The 18916-nt window shown below is 63.9% G+C and overlaps 2 protein-coding genes across 4 annotated transcripts in view; both read right to left on the reverse strand.

Annotated features, from left to right (window-relative positions):
- The window catches only part of MROH1 (maestro heat like repeat family member 1), a 53788-nt gene extending 44986 nt beyond the window's left edge, over positions 1-8802 (reverse strand). For all 3 annotated transcript variants that reach the window (XM_059836202.1, XM_059836204.1, XM_059836203.1), the window contains exons 1-5: positions 8781-8802; positions 6548-6693; positions 6014-6145; positions 5275-5437; positions 4307-4405 (exon numbers count right to left, since the gene is read on the reverse strand). In XM_059836202.1, coding sequence (XP_059692185.1) covers positions 4307-4405; positions 5275-5437; positions 6014-6145; positions 6548-6693; positions 8781-8802 — 562 coding nt within the window. The remainder of the gene's footprint in view (positions 1-4306; positions 4406-5274; positions 5438-6013; positions 6146-6547; positions 6694-8780) is intronic.
- A 2072-nt stretch (positions 8803-10874) lies between these two features.
- On the reverse strand, positions 10875-14354 carry HGH1 (HGH1 homolog). Its single transcript, XM_059836244.1, has 6 exons — positions 13807-14354; positions 13628-13728; positions 12810-12908; positions 12638-12729; positions 11369-11491; positions 10875-11207 (listed from the first exon to the last, which is right to left on the reverse strand). The coding sequence occupies exons 1-6, from the start codon at positions 14352-14354 to the stop codon at positions 11025-11027; spliced, it is 1146 nt and encodes a 381-aa protein (XP_059692227.1). The 3' UTR covers positions 10875-11024.
- Positions 14355-18916: the final 4562 nt, after the last annotated feature.

Below are 18916 nucleotides of genomic sequence, written 5' to 3' on the forward strand. Positions count from 1 at the left end.
TCCGAGCTTCCTCACCCTTCGCTAGCTGTTTCCTAACAAGCGAAGCAGCCTGGGGCTTGCAGAGCCGGTGTCGTGTCGTGCCACTGACCTGGCCTGGCCCAGAGCCCTGGCTGCTGGCACTGCCACGGGCCACCAAGCACCAGAGCGGGAGCCGGATGGGGTGAGGCTGAGGCAAGGGGAGAGGAGAAGGATCACAGCCTGCTCAAGGGTGGAGGCACCTCTGGAGCTCACCTGGTCCAAGCCCCGGCTCAAGCGGGGCCACCCGGAGCAGCCTGCCCAGGACGAGCTCATCGGCCCCCCTCCTGCTAGAGAAGGACGGCTCCTGCGGACGGTCCTACAGCAGCACCCCGGGGAAGGGGCCGCTGCACCCACGGGATACCCACGGGACTGAGCCGCCCCTCCCCAGGCACGGCAGACCCGCTCTTGCCAGAAAGACGCTCATCAGGAGCCTGCTCGGCTCCTCCGGGAAGGGGGACCTTGCAAGCCACGTCCTGCACTAATGGGGTGAAGAAAAAACCCCACAACACCCTGATACCCTGGGCAGGAGGTTTCCCGCAGTAAGATTGTGGCGGAACATGGAAGACTGAAGGAAACAAGCAGCTGGTCCCGCGTCGCAGCAAGACTTGACGGAGGAGCACAGCGTTTCCGGCACGACGACAGCCCGGTGCCCACGCTGTCGGCTGGGGACTCCGGAGCCTGGTTGTGCTGATGCCTCATGCCCACGGGAGCGAGAGGCCAGCACGGCCCCCGAGGATGCGAGAGGACTCGAGGACACGCCAGCTCTCCGGGTCCCTGCGCCGAGCACAAGCTCGATGCGCCCACGTTATCGCACCCAGAGGAGGAAGCAGGTTCCCGCGGGAGGAGGAGAGGGGGGTCCCGCGGGAAGAGCCCGGGACCCTGCCCGCCCCACGGCGCCATGCACCGAGGCTGACGCGGCAGGGGTGGCACAGCCTCCGCTCCCTCCTCGCCTGCGGCAGATGTTTATTTTCAGCCCGGTAGGATCAGAGATGCTGAGTCACTCCGCCACCTCGTACCAAAGCCAGATCATTTCAATCACATGCCTCCTCACCCTCGCCGCGACCCAGCCGGCGGCACGCAAGAAGGAAGCGCTGCCAGTGCTGACCTGCCTGCTGGAAGAGACCATCGTCCTCGGGGCTGAGCCCTGGTCTGCTGCTGTCCTTAACGGGGGGCCAAACCCCCCCGACCTGCTCCCCACAGCTCAGATGGGAAGGGCTCGGAGGGGACAGAGGGATGACGGACCATCCACAGAAGAGTCCGATACTGCACCGTGGAGCTTGTGCTGCTGAGAAACCACCCATGGCAGGGAGCGTCCGGCTGCTTTTGGGGCAGAAACCGTGAATTCCCATCGATGCCCACCTCAGAGGGGTCAGGAAGGTCCCCAGCTCACCCCCGTCACACCCAGCGCCTCTCTGGAGCAGGGAGCGAAATCTAAACCCATTCTTCACTCCATCGCCAGGCTGGAGTCAAAACGCCCTTGTCTAGGTTAAGTCCTCCGAAAGTTTCTGTGACAAGCCTGTCTTGACAAAAGTGAACGTGTCCAGCCAAAAACATCACCTAAAAGTCCTCCCCCAGCTTAAAGCCAGGCGGATGCGAGGGCAACGGGCAATGTTATGCCTGGCTTTACTTTTTTTTGTTGTTTTTTTAAAAAAGCTTGTAGCCAGGAGCCCAGGGGCAATAGCCACTCCGGCCGGCAAGGTTTTAGGGCACAGCTGGGAAGCTCATTCCCTTCCCTACAGCGGGGCCACGGAGGGCAGCACCACTCCCAAGTCAGAAAGCGGTACCTTGCTGACTCCTCCGGAGCAGTAAAACCAGGATCACGCCCCCAGATCCACCTCTCCATCTCCGCGCTCAGCCCTGATCAAGCTCTCTATAACTATCCTGTAGCCTGGTACCTCCCTACCACTGTCCCTCTGCACTGGGCCACCCTGGCACAGCAAAACCACCCCAAAAAGACCTGCCCGCGTCGTACGGTTGTGCTGACTCCAGAGGTACCTCATCTGTCTTTCAGTTACTGAAAACTTCGACAAAAAATTATACAGAAACCATACAGAGCCACAAATTGAGCACGCGCCATCCTCCAAGTTTCACAGGCAGCTGAACCCCGCGGGCAGCAGTCGGGACATCCCCTCCTGGCAGCCCGATACCCACACCGCGGCCTCCCCGTGCTTTTGGGAGGGTCCAGGGAGGCACATCCCCCCGTGCCCCAGCCCTCAGCCCAGTCTTCCGCACGCTCCGAGGTCAGCGGCGGACAGGAGCGGTCACGAGGGGCTGACCGTGGGCAGGCAGGGGTTTTGGGATCAGGGCAGGACCTGCTCCAGACCCACATGGGGCGGCTTAAAGATGCTCACCCCCCCACCGCTCCCCAGCACTTCGGAGGCTTCATGTGCTTTAGGACATGAGTTAAGAGGTTGCAAGTACTCTGCAAGAGCAACAAACCGACCGTGCCTCAGTGGCAGCAGCTACGGGGTCATTTTGGGAGGAACACGTGCAGAGCTGGGACATCACGTTTCTCAGGACCAAGCAGGGAGAGTGGGGAGCAGAAAGCCGAAAGAAGCGATTGCTGGAAGCGATGAAGGAGAAAGAGCTGCTGATGGCAGATGCTGCTCCAGAAAGAGCCGCCCGAACCTCAGAACCGAGTTTTACCAGCCCCACGCACCATGCTGGTCCTTCCCCACCACGCCCGAGCAGAAGGATCCCTTCTCCGCAGAGCCAGGCACCGCTGATAAGCTGTCTCGGACAGGAATAGCAGCAGACCTCCCGTCTATAAACACGTAGCCCGCTATCTGCAATCGCCCGCAGCCAGCCTAAACTACCTGAGCTGCCCGCACCAACAACCCCCGTGGCTAAGCCAGCGCAGGGGTTCGGCTGTACTCGATTGAAGGAGGATGCGTCGTACTCGCAGAGATTGCCTGACCTTGGCTCTGGCTTTTGGAGAACACGCCTGTACAGAAACAGCTTGAGAGTTGCACGTTCTCGCTTCGAGCTCAACATAAGAGAACAAGAGCTCTTAAGGTCGAAGCAGCCCTTCACATCCGACAGTGTAAAACTGTTACTGGTCTGCAGCAGACCCCAGTAACGAGTTCAGACAGAAACCTCTTTGCTTCCAGGTGAAATAGATGCTGCTGAACGTAGTCCCGCATCCACCCCTGCACTTTACAGGGCCACTCGGGAAGCTCCCACTCATCCCATTCATTCCTCGACGCACAGAGCCACACCAGCATTCCCAGGCTTTGGGTGTAAGCATCAGGAAGAGATAAGAACGACTGCACCGGTGGCGTGCTCCGGCAGCTCCCGCGGTAGCTGTCAGCACCCTTGAACCTGCACTCCCCCAAACCACCTTTTATTTTTGCCCAGCTACGGAAAGAAGCCCACAAATCCTGAGGATCCTCTGATGGGGATTAACAGGTCACAGCCCATTGGGGCTGTGCACCGTCCCGTGGTCCGAGATGCAGACGCTACCGCCCCGCGCTCGGGAGAGCATCTCGCTGGTGAACAAACACAAAGCAACTCGGGCCAGGGGCCACACCGCGATGGGCCACTGTGTCCAGGTGAAGGTGGATCAGCTCCGGTTGGGACAACCAAGCAGGCTGTTTGTCAGCTGTGTAAGTGCCGGTGCTTCTGCATCAAATCCCGTGGCACAAGCAGCGGCTTTTCAGCGAGCCCAGGGCTGGAGGAGGGCGTCACGAGAGGGGAGCCCCGTGACATCCTGCCAGCCCACTAAAAATGTCACGTCCTGAAACCGGCTTATGAGAATTACAGAAGTGGCTTGGAGGAGAGCTGGCCTGGCACCGTCGCTGCATCCCGGCCTCCTCACGATTCCTATCGGGGCTAACGCTTGCGCTGTTGCAAGGTGCCAGGTTCACGGTCTTAATAAAGGGACAGCCTGGTTTACCAGCAGGTCTCGAGTAGCGCACCCCTCCTTCCTCCCCCATCCCACTGGGCCGGTCACCTCGACCTGAGTCGGGACAGCTCTGGAATATCCACGACCTCTTTGCCCGAGGAGAAAGCGAAGGGCACCAGTGCTCACCGGGCTATGAAATGGGAGTGACAGGGATCAGCTAGGAGATGGAGAAGGACTTCTGCTGGATCCTAGTGACCTAGAACGGACAGCTCTGCATCCCTCCCCAGAGCCAGCAAGGTCCCTGCTCCAAGACATTCAGGAGAAGTCCATCCGACCCAGCTCTCCAGCCCCCATCCATGGTCCCTCCTTTTCCAGGGAAAGGAAAAAGTATCCCAGAACACATCAAAAATCACTGCAGTATCAGAAGACCCAGAAAAACCTTACCGTAGCAGAAGACAGACTTCATGTGGTCCTGTTTGGCCATTCCCAGCATGGGCAGCATCGTCCCAAGGATGGAGTTGAGAAAAGGCACCATTCCGAACACTGGGAAGGAAGCGGGAGAGGCTCACTTGCAGCAAACACACAACTGCCACTCTGCAGCTGCCCCAGCCTACGCAGGACGCAGACCCAGCAGGATTGCACGGGCACCCGAAGGAACCCGGCTCGCGGCAGCCAGGCGCTCGCTGCCAGCCAGGAACCCAATTTTGCCACACAAGAGATGCCGACAGCGCCGGGTGGGAGCTGGGCACCCCAGCACGCAGCAGAGACAGCTCTAGCGCGGCAGCAGCTCAGTCCTCCGAGCCCCTGAAGTTCACAACTGTTTCTCAAAGTCAGTAAGCTGCTGGCATCAGCGGATCTTTCCGCAGCCAGACTTCTTTTCGGAAGTCCCGTCCTAGAATTATCATTTTTAACCTCAGTCCTTCTGGGATGGCTGGAGATAAGAGCCCAGCAGGGAATTCTCTAAGGATGAGGGCCAGGCAGCTGCAATTCCCGCTGCTTTTAAGCGGCAAACATTTTAAAGAGATTGAGCTGAGCTGTGAAACCCGCTTTTACGGGACTCAGCTCCTCTGCGCTCCGGGAATTGCCAGGTACGTGCCAGGTACCACTGATAGCGCTCCGTCTCGCCATACTGCTGTTTACTGTTTTTTCAGCGCACTTCACCACTAAGTTATATCGCAGACCAAACACCTCACTTGTTTAGCGGCATCAAGCCTAAGCTGTAAGATCCCAAGAAGATTGTTTTGCCTTGAAGCGCGCTGGCTGGCTCAGCACGCACGACACCGCGGAGGTGCCCCACCGCAGAGCTATTCGGGTACAGCGTGAACTACAACCCCTGAAGCACACAACACTTCCACAGCTCTTTCCAACGCAGACCGGCAGCCGCACACAGAGGCGGCAGGTTGCCAACTCACCGTTGGACACCGAGAGGTTTGCAAACGTCTGCATGACGAAGTAGTGCGGCAGGATCCCCGGCTGAAACTTGGTGAGCACCTCCTCCATCACCTTGTTAATGAAGCGCTGCCCCACCGCGACAAGGACGTTGCTCGCGGCTTGCTGCCAGTCCCGGATCACCTCCTGGCGCGGACGGAGGAAACCACGTCAGAACAGACACCGCGACAGACACGCACGGCCTCCTCAGGAGGCTGCTTCTGCTTCGTTTAAACACCATGCGTCGTGCCCAGCTCCGAACGCCGTGGGGAATTGCACAGGGCGGGCTAAACAACGGGCTCAAGATTCAGACATGATCTTTTCCCCATGTGGATCTGCAGCTCCTCAAGGCACTGCTCCTTCCTGCTCTGATACCCGCCTGCCTGTCCAGGTCCTTTTCAGCATCCAAATTTTATTTAGCTGTGTATGCAAGCTGTGCTGGAAGAGAACGGTCAGCCAAACCACCCTCATCTCACCCCAGAGAGAGGAATGTAGCCCATCCCCTGCTCCCTCCATCGTCCCAAGTCCAGAAGACGGTGTGCAATTGGCCCTTCCCCCCCCCAACCCCTTTCACAATTCCTTCCCTTCCACGAAAGGGGTCCCAGTAGCTGCTACCGCTGGGGCAGCCCCAGACCCGCAGGATTTACTGCAACAACGGCATCAAGGGCAGAAAGGGCCCGGTGAAAAACAATGACAGGAGGAGCCAGAGATTTCAGGTCGTACCTTCGACTTGGTCATTTCATTAGACGCCAGGAAGATAACCACCTTCGCCGTGCTTTTGTCCAAGAGGGCAATGTTGTTCTTCACCACAGTTTCCATTGCCTTCAGGATGATCACCCGGTGAGGGTACGCCAGCTGAAAAGGGAGGGAGAAAGCAGCCAGTCAGCCGAGCTGAGCAAGGCACCGCGGCTGCGCCGGGGCGAGCAAAACCTGCACATCCCAGAGCTGCCCGGCGAGGGACTGGCTCGCACTTCCACCGCACAGCCTGCACGGGAAAAGGCAGTGACTTGGATAACGCTGACAACTCAACCAGTTTTACTCCGTTTCTCATCCACGACAGCACGTTATCGCCGTTTCTTCACCTGCGCAACTCCAGCGCCTTGGACCAGACTTCTCAGCCAGCAGGTCTGCCGCTCTCTTAGCCCAGATCCTCCCAGGTATCTCCCTCGCTTGCCGACAGAGCCAATATCCCCAAGCCACCAGGAAATATTTCTAATCCTGCTGCCGTTCCCGGGACGGAGCAGAGCAGACCCCTACCTTGTCATGCTGCCGGAGGTACTCGTCACAGGAGTTGAGGATCTCCTCGGGCTCAGACTCCCCCAGGTAGCACAAAGCATTGTAGATCTGCTCCTGGACTAGCGGATCCTTATCTGTTGTGGCATCCATCAATGTCGTAGCAAGCCCTGAGCAAGACAGGCAAGTTGCAAAGATTTTTCTGTTCCCTGAACATCTCCTGGACTAACAAGAGCAGCAACAGAAGAGCCTCTGCGCATTTCCATCCGTCCTTCCGTGAGCCACATGCGCAGCTAAATTAAGCTTCACCGGCCCTTTTGTTTCCCACTCAACGAGCACCTACCAAAACCGTTCCTTCTCAGCTCAGCACCCAAGACAGCTCACCGTTAACGTGAGGGCACCCCGCACGTGGCCCTTCCCTGTCCCCCAAGGGCTCATTCATCCTCGTCCCCCAAGCTGGGCTTTTTTTACTGCAGACCCTACAGATACCGCTCAGCACCGCATCAGCCTCGGAGCCAAGGTGAACTTGGCTCTAAGGTTTCTCGCTGGAGCGGGGAGAAGGAGGGATTTATTACACTGGAGATTTTAGACCAGGGCTGGGCAGCAGCACCGGGGGACGGGATCCACTGTACAGCTGGGCACCGGCGCCGTCCGGGGTGCCTGGGGAACCTGCACAGGGCTGACGTGACATGGGACCTACCAAGGGCACGTCCTTGAGGGTCAGGGGCTGGAGGAGCCCCGTGGCCCTCGTGGTCATGCTGCTGCATCCCACCACCAGACGAGGCTCTACGAGGGTGAGCAGATGCCATAAGTGAGGAGCTAATACCTGGCAAAGTCTTCCCTGGTGTTCCCATCCCTCTGGCCATGCTAACCAGCTGCCACGTGGGAACAGCCTCAGGAGCGCAGGTGACGGCGGCCCTTGTCCTGGCACTGGGACACCGACAGCAATGCGCTGTCCCCAAGCACAGCACCCTCCGCTGCCCGTGGTTATGGGGCCGCTATTAAAAACACTGCCCCAACGGCCGACCCGGCAGCGGGCAGAGGGATGGAGCCCACCGAGGTCCTGCCAGCGGCGAGCCAGGCACCTGCGGACCAGAGCTGCTCCCTCACATCCATCAGGCAGCGACTCCGCTCCAAGAGGGTAATTGTTATTGTGGAGCAGTGTATTTCTCATTAGGGCCTCTGTTGTAATAAGGTTAATTGGTTTCAGAGCGGGCCGCCTGCAAGCGCTCTGCAAAGAGCCTGTAGAGCGTCGCGGGGCCAGCGACTGCGCGCGGCCTCCACAACGCCGCAGCCCCTCGTCCGAGGACGTGCCTTCACGCGGGGGCACGAAGACCCGCCGGGACGCCCGGCCCCGAGCGGACGCCGTGCTGCCTCAAAAGCGTCGGTGGCCACCACCGAGGGTGACACAAGGAGGGTGACAGCGTCCCTTGTCCCTTCCCCTCCTGCTGCACCAGCGCTTCCAGGCCAGGAGGAGCTGCCTGCCCTCGCGTCTGCCTGCCCTCGCGTCTGCCTGAGCAGCCCCACCGTCCCACCCCGTGGCTCCCACCCAGCCCACGGCCAAAAGATGCCTTTGGGGGTTTTCATTTTCCACGGCAGGGGGTTGTGGAGACGTTTGCCATGCTGTCACGTTAAAGCCAACGTGACCCGGTGCTGCTGGTGAAGGTAATCCCTGCTCCCACCCCAATCCACCCCTTCCCCGTGGCTTAATTAAACCAGAAAATTCTTTATTGCCTTAAAAAAAAACACCACAAAAAAAACACAAGAGAGATTAATTTCAAAGCTGGCTGGGATTAATTTAGGAAATGCACAAGGGTTTACACCAGTTGAAACATTTAGAGACTATTTAAGCTTATGCAATTTGCAACAGAGACAAGGCCCGAGATTAATTTCTAGGGCAGGGAATTACTGCGCACGGAGAACCGCTCCCTCCTCCCATCCCTGACCAGTACGTCTCTCCAGATGCTGCAGAGAGCTACGGCAGCCCGGGTCCGGCAGCTTCGCTGTTTGCTCCACCGCAGACAGACAGCCGAGACCGAGTTGAGCTCCCCCCAGGGCACTGGCAAGGCAGTTTAGCCTTATTAGCAAGAGAGACTTCCCACCCGGCTCCGTCCCCACGGAAGCGGCGCTGCGCCGGAGCTGGGCAGAACGAGCAGCCCGAGGCGAAGGGGGGCTGCGGCCGCAGGGAAGGAGACTCCCGCGGCAGGGCTGGTGCCCTGAAGCCCCTCGCCTGCTCCCACTGCGCTCCTGTACTCACGTTTTATCCGTGACTCCATCATGCTCCGTGTTTTCAGCTTCCCCACCAGCAGAAGGCAGTTGACAGCTTCCTCTGTGTCAAACCCGGGGATCCCTGGGGAACCTATTTTTACACGCTGCCTTTACCTTCACGGAGAAGACCGTTTGCAGTTCTGATCCGGGTCAGAAAGCCGACGCTGGGCCTGGCGAGGCGGAGGAGATGCTCTACAGCAGCCGTAGGGAAGGAGAAACACCAGTTCCTTGCAGGCAGATGATCACCTGCCCGAGCTCTGCTTCCCAGAGGCCGGCAGGCAGCAGGCACTGCGCTTCCATCGGTCCCCAGGACCGTCCCTATAGAGGTCGGAGCTGGAGGGAGCACATCCCGGGTTCCGCTCCCCTCTGCGCCTTCCTTCGTGACCTGCAAACGGGAGGACATTTTACCTCAGCAGAACAGACTGAGAAAGCTGAACCATCCGACACCGTTTCCCCTCGTGTTATTGCCAGGGATTCGTAACCACGGCCCCTAGATTCGGTGAGACGGCGCCGGCAGACGAGCCCGAGGCGGGTGCCCTGTTAGCGAGCCCCCGCGCGCTGCAGGAGCTGAGGCCACGCTCTAAATATTTGTCCCAAAAACCACGAAGGAGAGCGAGGGAGCGCCTGGAAAGGCCGGGAGCCCTCCCCTTGGGGTAGAGTCGTGCTCAACTCCTTTAACTAACCACCGCCAGGCCAGAGAAACGCAAGTTCTCAGTGAAATAAGATTTGAGGGCCGATATTCAAGACTTCCCCCGCTGCCCCAAGCCCAGCACTGCCTACAAAGCCTTCTCCACCCCGGCCGGGGCAGACAGCCGGCCCCGAAGGGCCCGTTCCCCGGCCGTGCCGCCTCGCTGCCGCCGGCGGAGACGTCGGCCTTGCCAGGGCACCGCGGCCTTCTACAACCACGCTTGCCTCCCCTACGGGGCCAGGTCGCGGAGGAGGTGGAGGGGAGGCAGGCGCTGCCCTGGTTTCCCTGGGGAAGAACCGCAGCCGGGGAGGGAATCCCGCGGCCCGGGGGGGTACGACCCTCCCGGTGTCCCAGCGGTGGGGGCTCCGGCAACGGGCGCTGGAGCTTCACCCCCAGCGGTGGGTCCCCATGGGGAGCCCCCCACTGCGGTTATTTCCCCCAGGAGTGGGAAGGGGGGCACAGGCAGCTCGCCAAGGGCGGGAAGAGGGGGCACCGGGCCGGGGCACCGGGCCGGGGCACCTACCGCTCCCCGGTGCCACGGGAGGGGCCTGGCGGGGCTGGGCCCCTGGGCCCCGGAGACCCCCGGGGAGGGCTGGCAGCTCCCCGCCGGCTGGGGAGCGGGAAGCACCGGCTCCCCGCGCCGCGCGGGTCCCCCTTACCCGGTCCTGCCCCGGGCCCCCTCCCCGCTCCCCCCGGCCGCACTCACCGCGGGCGCCGCCGGACCGGGACCCCGCTCGGCCCCCGGCGCGGCTTCCGGGTGCGCCCGCCACGCCCCTTGCCACGCCCCCTTCTTCCGGTCGGCCACGCCCCCTCCTCCTAAATGCCCCGCCCCGCGGGTGCCCACCGCGCTGTTGGGCGGCGGCCGGCGCGCATGCGCGCGGGCGGGAGCGGTGCCGTTCAGCCCCGCCAGGGGGTGCCGGTGGCGCGGTACCGCGCCACCGGCACCCCCTGGCGGGGCTGAACGGCACCGCTCCCGCTCGGCCCCGTGGGGCAGCGTGTCCGCGGGCGCGCGGGGCCGTGGGGCCGCCCCACGCACCGCCCCACTGCGGAGACCGATGGGGACCCCCACCCTGACCCGGCCCCGAGCGCCGTGGGGACCCCCACCTGTCCCTGGGCCCCACAGGGACCCCCACCCAGCCCCGAGCCCCATGGGGACCCCCACGCAGGGGTGACCCACACTCCCTCCCGCACCCCCCCGCTCACCCCGACCCTCTCCTGGGGGCCACGGAGCGGCTTTGGGCTGGAAACCTTTTATTTTGCAAGGCACATGGCAGGGGGCCAGCCATGGGGCAGCCCCACGGCGTCGGGCGGGGAGCAGCAGCCCCTTCCCGAATCTCCCCGGCCGCATTTCAGCCTCATCCCACAGCGGGAGCGGCAGAGGCGGGTGAGGCGAGGGGGAACCCCGCCCCGCAGGACCCCAAATTCGCCTCACAAGCAGCGGGGAGGAAGGGGGCCAGGCTGCCAACCCCATGGGTTGATCGTCCCCCGGGAGCTGCAGCCTGCGGGCAACCGGGGTGCCTGGGAGAGGCCGAGCACGGCAGCCCCTCACCACGAGGGCTCCTCGGGGCACGGCGTGGCACCCCGCGCCTCTCGCCGCTCCTCTTGCTCCCGCTGCCACCGCTCCTCCTCCTCCCGATCCAGGCGCCGCAGCTGCTGCTCCACCTCCTCGGGGACCTTCACCTCCAGCAGGTTCTCCATCCCCGGGCCGGGCTCGTCCCCGATCAGCACCTTTTCCCAGGAAGGGGAGGAAGGCTCAGGGAGGGGCCCCCCACCCTCCGCTCCCTCGCTCGCTGCAAGGGGCCCCACGACCCAGCGGGGAGCAGAGAGCCCTCGGAGCAGCTCTGCACCCCAGGACCCGGCTGCCATCCCCCCGGGACCCTCCTCCCCACCTGAATGAGCTTCTCGCAGGCAGCCAGCACGTCGGGCTCCCGCTCCCAGCGGTGCAGCTCCCGCAGGATCAGGTACGTCCCCTTCTCCCTCACGACGCGCCGGCCGGCCTTGGTGGCGGTGAGCTGCGAAGGAGACGAAGCAGCAGCGTGGGCAGGGAATCCGGTGCGGCCGGGAGAGCGGCGACGGCAGCCGGCAAGGGACGCCGCGGGGCAGGCCTCGGCCAGCCTCTCTGCTGGGCTGCCGCCGCCACTCCGGGCGGGATGAGATGCCCCCACGGTGCGAGGGGCTGTCACAGAGCCGCTCTGACCCCAGGAGGGGGCCCTCCAACGTGTGAGGGGGGCTGGAGAGCCTGCTCACGGCGAGCAGGGAGCTCGCTGGCCTTTCTCACCCACAGAATCACCGTTTGGTTGGGGTGGGAAGGGTCTTCTGGAGGTCCCCTGCTCCTCGAGCAGGGACACCCAGAGCCGGTTGCCCACATCCAGAGGGATTCCAAGTATCTCCAAGGTTGGAGACTCCACCACCTCCCTGGGCAGCCTGTGCCAGGCCTCGGTCACCCTCACGGTGAAAAAGTGTTTCCTGATGTTCTGATGGCACCTCCAGTTTGTGCCGGTGGCCTCTGGTCCTGGCACTGGGCGCCCCTGGCTCCCCGTTACTCCCTCCCTGCAGGTACTTGTAGACGTTGACAAGATTCCCCGGAGCCTTCGCTTCTCCAGGCTGAGCAGTCCCAGCTCCCGCAGCCTTTCCTCACAGCAGCGACGTTCCAGTCCCTTCACCACCTTGGTGGCCCTTCGCTGGACTCTCCCCACTGTGTCCGTGTCTCTCTTGTACTGGGGAGCCCAGCGCCGGACCCAGCGCCCCAGGGGTGGCCTCACCAGTGCTGAGCAGAGGGGAAGGATCCTCTCCCTCGTCCCACTGTGACACTCCTCCTCGTGCAGCCCAGGACGTGCCGAGGGTACGCTCCACCCCATCATCCAGGTGATTAACGAAGATGTTGAACAGGACTGGACACCGTATCAGCCCCTGGGGCTCACCGCTGGTCACTGGCCACCGACTAGACTTTGAGCCGCTCATCACCACCCTCTGGGCCCGTCCAGTTTTCAATCCACATCACTGCCCGCTCGTCCAGCCCGGACGCCATCACTCTTCCATGCGGATCTCCCGGCAGACAGTGCGTTCTGGGGCAGCCCTGAACGCCCTTCTACTCCCAGGAACCCCCCGCCTGGGCTCTCGCCCTCCGCCCCGCCGCGACTCGCACCAGAGGGACTCACCAGCATGATGGCTTCCAGCAGCATCTTCCGGATGTCAGGTTCTTCCTCTCGCTGCTTGTCCTGGGGCAGGTACTGCAGGTCCGCGGGCAGCCCTGGGGGAGAGGCAGCCGCAGGGGGAGGCACACGGCCAGCAGCCCCCAGGCACCCATCTCCCGCTCTGACACCCACTTACTTTCCATCTCATCCTCAGGAAATTCCTCGGGGCCTGCTAGAGGCAGGAGGAGGAAGGGCAGAATGTCGACCTCCTCACTCAGCAGCCACTCGTGATCCTCTGGGGACACAGCCTGGGGTCAGAGGAGCCGCCACAGCCAGGGCGGAAAACACAGCTCAGCCCCCACCCAGCCGCTCACTCACCCACTCCCCCCCACCAGTGGAACCAGGGAGAGAATCGGAAGGGCAAAAGCGAGAAAAGCTCGTGGGTCAAGATAAAGGGAGTTCAATAAGCAAAGGGGGAAAAAAACGTAAAAAAAACCCCCACACGATGCAAAGGCACCGATCACTCAGCACAGACCGATGCTCGCCCTGTCCCCACACAACGGCTGCTTCAGCCCCCTCCCCGTTTTAGAGCTGACCGGGACGCTGTAAGGTGTGGGACGTCCCTCTGGTCCGTGGGGGTCAGCTGTCCCGGCTGCGTCCCCCCCCCAATCCCCTGCCCACCCCAAGCCTACTCGCTGGTGAGAAACGGAGACGGCCTTGACGCTGCGTGAGCACTGCTCAGCGCCGGACAGACCCCGGCCGGCATCGCCTGTGCCGGCTAGACCCCGGCTGGCATTGCCGGCCCTGGTTTGGTCACCGGTCTAAAGCACAGCACCATGCCGGCTGCTACGAAGAAAGTGAACTCCACCGCGGCCAGAGCCAGCTCCCCCAGCTCCCGGCGGGCTGGCGGAGCGGGACAGCCGGCTCGCAGCCCAGGGCGAGGGCAGCACGCCCCGGCAGGGCCCGGTGCCGCGGGCTGGGGCAGGGCTCCGCAGCTCGGCCCGGGGCTCTCACCGTACTCGAAGCAGCAGTTCCTGAGGGCCCCCACGACGCCCCGGCGATGGACGGCGGAGTCCTTGTACTGCGTGAAGGGCAGCAGCCGCTGCACCGAGCACCTGCGGGAGAGGGACGGTCACGCCGGTACAGAGACACCCCCCCCCAGCCCCGGACACTGCCCCGGCGCGGAGCCGTACCGGGAGCGATCGAGGAGCCCGCGGCGGCCCTCGGGCAGCTGGCTGAGGTTGCAGAGGAGCGGGCCGAGCTGAGGCGGCGGCCGGGGCTCGCCGAGCGCCTGGAGGAGCGGCGCCAGCCCGGGGCCGCGCTCCCGCAGGCCGCGCAGCACCCGCCGCGCCGCGCCGCGCTCCCGGCTGAGGTTGGCCAGCAGCCCGCAGGCGGGCCCGCTCGGCAGCAGCCCCAGCAGCGCGGGCAGCGCGGCCAGCAGCGGCCCGCGGGCCGCCGGCTCGGCCGAGACGTTCACCAGGCAGCCCAGGGCGCGGCGGGCCGCCGGCGGGCAGGGCCCCGCCGCCAGCTCCAGCAGGGCCTCCAGGGCGGCGGGCCGCCCCGCCAGCAGCCGCCGCCCCGCCGCGCTCCCCGACAGCGCCAGCGCCGCCTCCGCCGCGCCCGCCCGCGCCGCCTCGCCCGCCGCCGGGGCCAGCAGCGCCGCCAGCTCCGCCAGCGCGGCCTCCACCGCCGCCTCCTCCGCCGCCGCCGCCGCCGCCATCATGGCGGGCGCCTCCAACATGGCGGGCGTCTCCTGGCAACCGGGAGGACGCCTCGTGTTGATGGGCGGGCCCGGGAGCCAATGAGCGCCGCGCGGGCGGGGCCGCGCCGCGGCTGCGCCAATCTGCTACAGAGCAGCCGCCAAGATGGGGGGGCGTGGCGGAGAAAGGCCTTCTGGGAATGGAGGTCCTTCCGGCGCCACACGGCCCCGCCCCCTGGCCCTGCGGCGCCGCGGGGTCCTAGTGCGGGTGGGGAGGGACTCGGGTGTCCCGTGGGAGGGCGGTGGGGGGGACTCGGGTGTCCCGTGGGAGAGCGGTGGGGGGGATTAGGGTGTCCCGTGGGAGGGCGGTGGGGGGGACTCGGGTGTCCCGTGGGAGGGCGGTGGGGGGGATTCGGGTGTCCCGTGGGAGGGCGGTAGGGGGGACTCGGGTGTCCCGTGGGAGAGCGGTGGGGGGGATTCGGGTGTCCCGTGGGACAGCGGTGGGGAAGGACCCGGTGCTGACCCCGGTGTGACCCCAGTGCCGTTCCGGTGCTGACCCCGGTGTGACCCCAGTGCCGTTCCGGTGCTGACCCCGGTGTGATCCCGGTGCCGTCCCGGTGCTGACCCCGGTGTGATCCCGGTGCCGTCCTGGTGTGATCCCCGTGTGATGCCAGTGCTGACTCCAGTGCGGTCCCGGTGCTGACACCGGTGCAATCCCGGGGAGGTCCCGGTACGGTCCTGGTCCGGTCCCGGGGATGGCGCTTCCCAGATGGGTTTCTGTTTCTCCGCTCGACAAGGCTCTGGCGAAGAAGTGCGGGAGTGCCCTCAGCTGCTCGCCAGGAGCACCCCCGGAGCCCTCCCGGAGCATCCCCGGTACCTTTCCCGGAGCCACGTTTGCCACCTCTGCCACCGCAACAGCCTCGCGGTATCCTCCGCTCTCTCCAAACCGGGATACTCTTGAACAAACCCCCCCGAATCGGGCTGCTCCTCCCGCCCCGGGCGAACACCGAACGTCCCCACCCCAGGGTCTTGGTGCAGCTTCAGCTCGGGGACCCCCAGGTCACGCCAAGCGTGGCGGCTGCTCTCGGGCGCCGGCGCTCTACCCACGCGCTCATGGCAGCAGTTGCGTGCCGGCACTCACCGCCCACCTGAGTGGGCTCAACGCTCAGACCCGAGTGTCCCGACCCGATTCCAGCTCCTTCTCCCTCCGATGAAGACTTTGGTTTTCCACCCTTGAAGAGCACAAACCATCCCCATCGCCCCGGAGCATGCATGACAGCTAATTGCAATTACACGGCTGCGATTAAGCATCTCCCTTTGTCCCAGCGACGCAGAGGGAGAAGCGTTACTTCCTCCTGCCAGCCCCCACTGGCTTTCCCACGGGATTCTCCTTCAACCCACCGAGACGTGGCCAAGAGGCCGCTCTCGCGCCCTCCCACGAAACCCACCCGAGCAGGGGCAGGCCCCGGCGCTGCTGTGGGCACCGCGGAGCGTGGCTCCGACCTTCTCCCATGTGAGCCTCACACCTGGATAGCGCTCCGGGAGGGAGCACAGCTCCGCAGGCCAGCTCCGACAGCCTTAAAGATACGTCGGGGCTCCCGGGACACCAAAAACCTGCAGCTGGAGAGGCCTGGGGCCAGCGAGCTCAGCTGCCGGTGCTCGGGATGAGATACGCCGGGGTCCATCCTCCGGACCACCCGGCTGCCTGCAGGACAGGCAGGGTGTGCGCATCGGCGCTGGGGGTCTTGGCACCCCACCGGCGAGCGCCCGTGAGGCCACGGTGGGCAGAGAGCGGAGGCACGCGCCCGGCCTGGGGCACCCTGCGGCGGCTCCAGCAACCTGGTGCAAAGCCCACCACCCGCTGCTGCCGAGCCGTGCCGCGCCAGCAGCAAGACACGGTCAGCGCATGAACTGCTGCGCATCTCTGGAGGGAGAGCTGAGCATGCGCCTGTGAACAGCCCACGCTGCACAGACCCCCCCCAGGAGAAGCCCACCATCCCCAAGCCCCCCCAGGAGAAACCCACTGCCCACCAGACCCCCAGAAGAAGCCCACCGCCCACCAGACCCCAGGAGAAGCCCACAAGCCCCGCAGGAGAAGCCCACCATCCCCAAGCCCCCCAGGAGAAGCCCACTACCCACCAGCCCCCCAGAAGAAGCCCACCGCCCACCAGACCCCCGGAGAAGCCCACAAGCCCCACAGGAGAAGCCCACCATCCCCAAGCCCCCCAGGAGAAACCCACTGCCCACCAGCCCCCCAGGAGAAGCCCACCGCCCACCAGACCCCAGGAGAAGCCCACAAGCCCCGCAGGAGAAGCCCACCATCCTCAAGCCCCCCAGGAGAAGCCCACTACCCACCAACCCCCCCGGAGAAGCCCACCGCCCTCAAGCCCCCCAGAATCCCACCAGCCCCCCCAGGAGAGGCCCACCACCCTGAAGCCCCCCAGGAGAAGCCCACCCAACCTGTGCAACCAGCAACCCAGCAGCGAGGTCCTGCCCTGATCCCGGCTCCCGCCCTTGTCCAGAGGAGCCGTCGATCGCCGGAGACTCCTGTTCTCCCTCCCACACCCCTCGGGGGGACGGGCAGAGCCGCAGCCCCTGCCCAGGGACTGCTGAGAGCCCCAGAGCCCGGCTCGCCGGCCGTGCCCCGGGGCCCCTGGCCAAGGGGACGCCCATCCCTGTGGTGGGTTTACCGGGTCGCCTTGACGGCCGCTCACATCAGAGGGGAAACAGGACACAGAAATCAGGCTGGATCGTTGGTCACCAGCCCCGGCCTTGTGGTGGAAGCCCCTGCTCCTCAGGGACTCGCTAACCGCGGGGTCTCAAAATGAAGTAATTCGGCAACGTGTCTAACTCCGGGAAAAATCCCCTGTTGTGGGTAGTGGGGAGGTGGGTTTGGAAGGCGCCAGCCACCCGCCGGTCCCTTTGTGCTGGGCTCACCGAAGCCTGGGCTGCTCCCACCCGCTGCCTCCGGATCCATCCCTCTCGGTCTTGAGCTTGGTCTTGAGCTGGCTAGAGGCACGCTTGAGCTCTGCTAAACTGAAATTCGCCCTGTTTCGGGCTGGGAGAAGAGGAGCCGCCAGCCCCAGCCAGCCCGTCTCGCCCATGCCGTGCCCGCGTGCCAGTGAAGAAGCTGGCGCAGGCGAGTTTCCAGCAGCAAAGGAACGTTGTCCCTGGGGCAAACGATGGAGAATGATGGCTGCACACACAACCGGCACTCGCAGAGAGCCCCGTCATGGACGGAGCTGCCTCGGCTGCCCCGGGCAGCTCGCACGGCCCTGCTCAGGGCTGTCCCCAGGCTTCGGGGCGTCCTGGAGCTCCCTGTGCTCATTAGAGCGGCTGCGCTGCGTTAGCTACGATCTTCCAAAGCCAAACCTCTGCTCTGCTTCTGCCTGGCTCTGCTGCTCCGACACGTGGACCACTGGAGTTCGTCGGGAAGGGTTTGTGCCAGGAGGCTGCACCAAACATCCCTTGGGGAAGCCGTGCTCCAAAGGTCACCTCAGCTCTTCCAAATGACCCTGGGAGCTGCGTCCTTTCATCTCCCATAAAATTTGTACTGTATGGCAGGTCATCGCCACGCTGCGAAGCTCCCACGCTCCCTAAACCGCAGCCTGAGCAACGCAGCAGCCACCAATGTGTCTTCCTGCTGCCTGGACTGCAGCGCAGCTCATTAGTGTCTCACTTTAATGAGAGCTTAAACACCAGTCTTCCTCTCCGCACAGGGCGAGCGCACGGGACAAGCCTCACACCCCACAGCGATGGTCGCCTCGGTTCCTCCCCGGGGGCTCGATCCCGTAGAAATACATGGCAGTTGGGAGCAGAAAACTTGCCAGAAGTTGTTTAATACCAAAAAAGTGACGTTTGAGGTTCGAGGTATCTGACAACTGGTAGCATGAGCCTGTCTCCGGCCAGCTGCTCCGATCGTGGCGTTCCCAGTGTGCTGCAGCGTGGCGTGCACCGCAGTCTTCGCCAGAGCCGGGATTTCTGGAGACAATGCCAGCCGGGAACATCACCATGAACTCTGGCTTAGAGATCTCCTTTGAAATGAAAGCAGCTCGGCCAAAACCTACAAAATATCCAAGTGAAGAGCCGAAACCCCCTTAAATCTGATTAAAGAGAGGATAAAGCAGTAACTGGAAGCGAAGATGAGACCAAACGGCTGGAGGACCTCGCTGCTGCCGCTTGGGAGGGGATGGAGTGGGAATGAACCTCTGAAGGAACGCTGTAAGAAATGAGGCGTTTCTAAACAGTGTTTCTAAAACACCTACAATTAGGTGTTTCTAAGAAGTAAAGGCAATGGCTCAGAGGCGTGCTGAGCTCCTCCAGCCCGTGGCCCTTCCCAGGATGCGCTCCAGGGAAGCGCTCCGCCGCAGGGGCCGCACTGGGAGGGTGGGGGGGGTCCCGCAGCCGGGGCTGATGGTGTTCTGCACCGCACAGAGCCCGCGGCACGAGCCCTGGCACGGCAGAGCCTGCCCTGGTTCAGCCGCAGGGTTTCTGTGCCAGGAACGGGTGGGCAGAGCTGCGCCATTGCTCTCCTGGGAGAAAAGCCGCCTCCTCGGTCCCGGTGGAGCCCGGTGGGCTCCTGGCCACTCCTTCTGGGCTCGGAA

Source organism: Gavia stellata, chromosome 3, assembly GCF_030936135.1.
Source record: "Gavia stellata isolate bGavSte3 chromosome 3, bGavSte3.hap2, whole genome shotgun sequence".
NCBI classification, from domain to species: Eukaryota; Metazoa; Chordata; class Aves; order Gaviiformes; family Gaviidae; genus Gavia; species Gavia stellata.